The 4383-nt window shown below is 36.8% G+C and overlaps 1 protein-coding gene across 1 annotated transcript; it reads left to right on the forward strand.

The window, feature by feature from the left end:
* Nucleotides 1-1870: 1870 nt before the first annotated feature.
* On the forward strand, nucleotides 1871-3948 carry LOC130505563 (transcription factor MYC2-like). The gene has a single exon (XM_057000170.1). The coding sequence runs from the start codon at nucleotides 1976-1978 to the stop codon at nucleotides 3704-3706; it is 1731 nt and encodes a 576-aa protein (XP_056856150.1). The 5' UTR covers nucleotides 1871-1975; the 3' UTR covers nucleotides 3707-3948.
* The last annotated feature ends 435 nt before the right edge of the window (nucleotides 3949-4383 follow it).

Here is a 4383-nt window from a genome sequence, read left to right on the forward strand (position 1 = left end):
AAGTCATCTTTATCGACAAAAACAGTCATCTTTGAGATAAAGTTCTTCTATTATTTCTTTTAGAAAGTGGATATGGATTGTGCTAGGACAAGAACAACTTTTTTCATTTTTTGACAGTTTCATTATTTAATTAGTCACTGTCCACGTTATATATATGAAAATGTTAATATTAGTTATTTTCCTAAGCAATTTTATTTTTTCTTGAACAACGTTGTGCAAGAAAATTTCATTTAACTAAACTAAGAAAATATGATTTTTTAAGTATGCAATAAGTTATAAATTTTGAAAATAATCATATGAAATATTTTATTGCAAGAAATTTCACATATACTTAAATATTTAGTATATAGTGCATATAGATAATAAATTGTTTTTTCAAAAACTATTTAATCTCTAATATTATTAATAAAATTTGTTTGTTGCTGAAAAGAAAATGAATATCTAGATTCAATAATCTAGACCCGAACAAAGAAACTGATATTTGGTATATATTATAAAAAATATTTAAAAAGATGCCAAAAAGTATCTATATTAAGAGAAGTACAAATATAAAATGCCCCTTAGTTTTCAGTTATTTACATTTCTATGCCACTGCCATTAAATAATACTTTCTATTTTAATGATGTTTTTTTCACTTTGATTAATGCGTTTTCCAAAATTAGTTTTGAATTAAATACACAATTAAATAATACTTTCTATTTTAATGCTTTATTTTTTCCACTTAATTAATGTGTTTTCTAAAGTTAAATTTGAACTAAATATACTTCATTAACTTTTCCATTAAATCAATGTCAAATTTAAAAAAATACATTTTTGTTGGACAAACAATTCATGGAAATTATAATATCAACTCTTCGTTTAACAAATCTGAACGAAAAAAATATTATCAAATTTGAACCGAAACTAGATACTATCCAAACGGACTTACCATTTTGGTATCTAGAAAACCATAACCAAACCTTATCTGAACGAAATATTTCAGATATTCGAATGTATTTAAATCATATTTATATACTTCAATATGTTAGTCGAGTTAATATCCAAAATATAAGTTATTTTAAATTGTTTAAAATATTTGAAATATAAAAAATAGTCGAAAGTAAACATCTAAAGTAGATAAACAATCATCAAAACACCAAAATACTTAAAATATATATTTATTCTTCATCCAAATATTAAAGTTAAACCTATTTTAAAATTTTAATTTAGGTACTTTGGCTTACATTACTCAAATTTACATGTTATATTTTTTTAAGATTTAGGGATATTTAAAAATATATAAATTTAAAAACATTTTAAAATAATTTAAATGGGTTATCAAACCCACAAAGATCCGAATAAAACTGGAACCAAAGTTTATAAATACGTGAATAGAGCTAGAATCTTTAAACTCAAAATCTCAAACCCGAATAGATTTTAACCGAATTCGAGTGGATATGTAAATATCCACCTCAAGCTTAGTCAATATAAAAATATCAAATATTAAAAATATACTATTTAGTATAAATAAATAAAAACTGAAAATTAATATCCGTGCAGTCGCACGGATCAAGATCTAGTTTAAAATGTTAAAATAGAAAAGGGTGTAACATACGGTCCAAGTCCAACAATAAAACCTGAACGCGCTTCGAGTGAGGTCACATCACAGTCCACTCTTGGTTATATATGCATTTCAATCTCAACCGAACAATAAGAGAACGTGCAAAAAACCCGCAAACAGCAACCGCACGATCTCACTAGTTACAGTGTCACCGAGTAGATCCAACAGTCAATGGGATGAGAGTTCATCGAAGCTTCTCCTTTTGATCTTTGACTATTTTACGTAGTATAATTACCCACCTTCAAGATTTGCTAAACGCAGACGCACTCCATTATCTCCACCACGATAACTTTCTCTCTCTCTTTCCCTTTTTCTTTCTCTCTGACTCTCTCTGACTCTCGGAGCTTTTACGTTAACCAGTGACTGGTTTATGTAATGACGGACAATCAGATACAACCAATGAGGAATCTCTGGACCACGGACGATAACACCTCTATGATGGAAGCTTTCTTGACCTCCTCCGATATGTCAGCCTTATGGCTACAGGAAACGTCGGCGACAGCTCCGGCGGGATTTAACCAGGAGACTCTCCAGCAAAGACTACAAGCACTGATTGAAGGGACAAACGAAGGTTGGACCTACGCTATATTCTGGCAGCCGTCGTACGATTTCTCAGGCGCCCCCGTTCTCGGCTGGGGTGATGGTTATTACATAGGTGAAGAAGACAAAGGAAAGCCCAAACAGAGATCGACTCCACTGCCCTTTTCGACTCCGGCGGATCAGGAGTATCGGAAAAAAGTGTTGCGTGAGCTGAACTCGCTGATCTCCGGCGGAGGTGGTCCTGTGGATGATGCCGTCGATGAGGAGGTGACGGACACGGAGTGGTTCTTCTTGGTTTCGATGACGCAGAGCTTTGCATCTGGTGCTGGGTTGGCGGGTAAAGCGTTCTCGACAGGTAACGTAGTTTGGGTTTCCGGGTCGGATCAGCTATCCGGATCGAGTTGTGAGCGGGCTAAGCAAGGAGGAGTTTTTGGGATGCAGACCATCGCGTGTATCCCTTCGGTCAACGGAGTTGTTGAGCTCGGGTCAACGGAGCAGATCCGACGGAGTTCTGATCTTATGAATAAGGTCCGACTGCTTTTCAATTTCGATGTTGGTACTAACTGGAACCTCCAAGGGGAAAACGACCCGTCTGTATGGATTAATGATCCGATTGGAGCATCCGAACCGGGTAACGGACAGTTTTATTCCAAGTTTGAAAATGGTGGTAGTTCAAGCACCATAACGGGAAACCCGAACCATGATTCGACTCTAAGCCCGGTTCACTCCCAAACCCTAAATCCAAATTTCAATAACAATTTCTCTGGCGAAATGAATTTCTCCACGTCGAGTAAACCCAGACCCGGAGAGATATTGAGCTTCGGTAATAATGGTAAACGGAGCTCCATGAATCCCGATCCGATCCAATTCGAGAACAAGAGAAAGAACTCTCTCGGTTTGATCGACGATAAAGTTCTATCATTCGGAGGCGGAGGAGAAACCGATCACTCCGACCTAGAAGCTTCCGTAGTGAAAGAAACCCCGGAGAAACGTCCGAAGAAACGGGGGAGAAAACCGGCGAACGGTAGAGAAGAACCGCTGAACCACGTCGAAGCGGAGAGACAGAGACGCGAGAAACTAAACCAGCGTTTTTACGCGTTACGTGCGGTTGTACCAAACGTTTCGAAAATGGACAAAGCTTCCTTGCTCGGAGACGCCATCGCTTACATCAACGAGCTCGAGTTGAATGTAAACAAGACGGAGTCCGAGAAAATCAAGATCAAGAACCAGCTTGAGGAGGTTAAAATGGAGCTCGCCGGAAGAAAAGCAAGCACGTGTGGAGATCTTTCATCTTCTTCTTCCTCCTCTTCAGCTACGGCACCTGTGGGGATGGAGATTGAAGTGAAGGTAATGGGATGGGATGCGATGATTAGGGTGGAATCGAGCAAAAGGAATCATCCAGCGGCGAGATTGATGTCAGCGTTGATGGATTTGGAGCTCGAGGTTAGTCATGCTAGTATGTCGGTGGTTAACGATTTGATGATTCAGCAAGCGACCGTGAAGATGGGGTTCAGAATCTATACGCAGGACCAGCTCCGGGCGAGTTTAATTTCAAAGATCGGTTAAAAAAGGTGTTTTGTGAGTAATCTTGTAGCTGTAGTTGTGTAAGAAGTGTCCTAAAATAGAGAGCTTCTTTTGCTTCTCGAGTCTGTATCGTAATTGAATGTGTAACGTGTGTATATTATATGGTTTCTAGATGCTTACATCTCATCTCAGAGACAGTAAGGGTTTAGAATCTTCCTCTTTTTAGATAAAGAAACATAAATGAATGTGAGATCACCTCTTCAAATGAAACATAAACTTTGTGATTTTGATCTTCAGTGCAAACTTTTTCTGGTAAAACAATGCCAATAGAACAAGGAAGAGGAAGACCTCACTGCTCCTCTCTATGAATTCAATCAAATTCCAGTTTCTCAAAACCTCTATTTGCTAAGAAAAATGTGGAAGCTTGGAACATATGCAATCTATATTGTATCTAAGTTATTGACCATATTCTTCACACTCTATTGCAGATTATGAATCCACTCTATCTCTCTTAGACGTATGTTTTAGTTACGTAGGAAAAGTAGTCCTAGAAGAAAGTTTATAAAAGAAAACAGATATGGAGTTGGTTACAACCCCAATGATTTCTCTTCAATACAAATTCTGAAGACGGCTAATATCATTCCCACGTGTGATCAAGTATAAAATTATTGGGTTTTTTTTAAATCAAAGACCTTTTAGATGAGTTTTCTCCCTAGTAT

Source organism: Raphanus sativus, unplaced genomic scaffold (assembly GCF_000801105.2).
Source record: "Raphanus sativus cultivar WK10039 unplaced genomic scaffold, ASM80110v3 Scaffold2382, whole genome shotgun sequence".
In the NCBI taxonomy this organism is placed as follows: domain Eukaryota; kingdom Viridiplantae; phylum Streptophyta; class Magnoliopsida; order Brassicales; family Brassicaceae; genus Raphanus; species Raphanus sativus.

Coding starts and splice junctions, on each gene's coding strand:
- LOC130505563 (XM_057000170.1), top strand. CDS start 1,976: ATGACGGACAATCAGATACAACCAATGAGGAATCTCTGGACCACGGAC.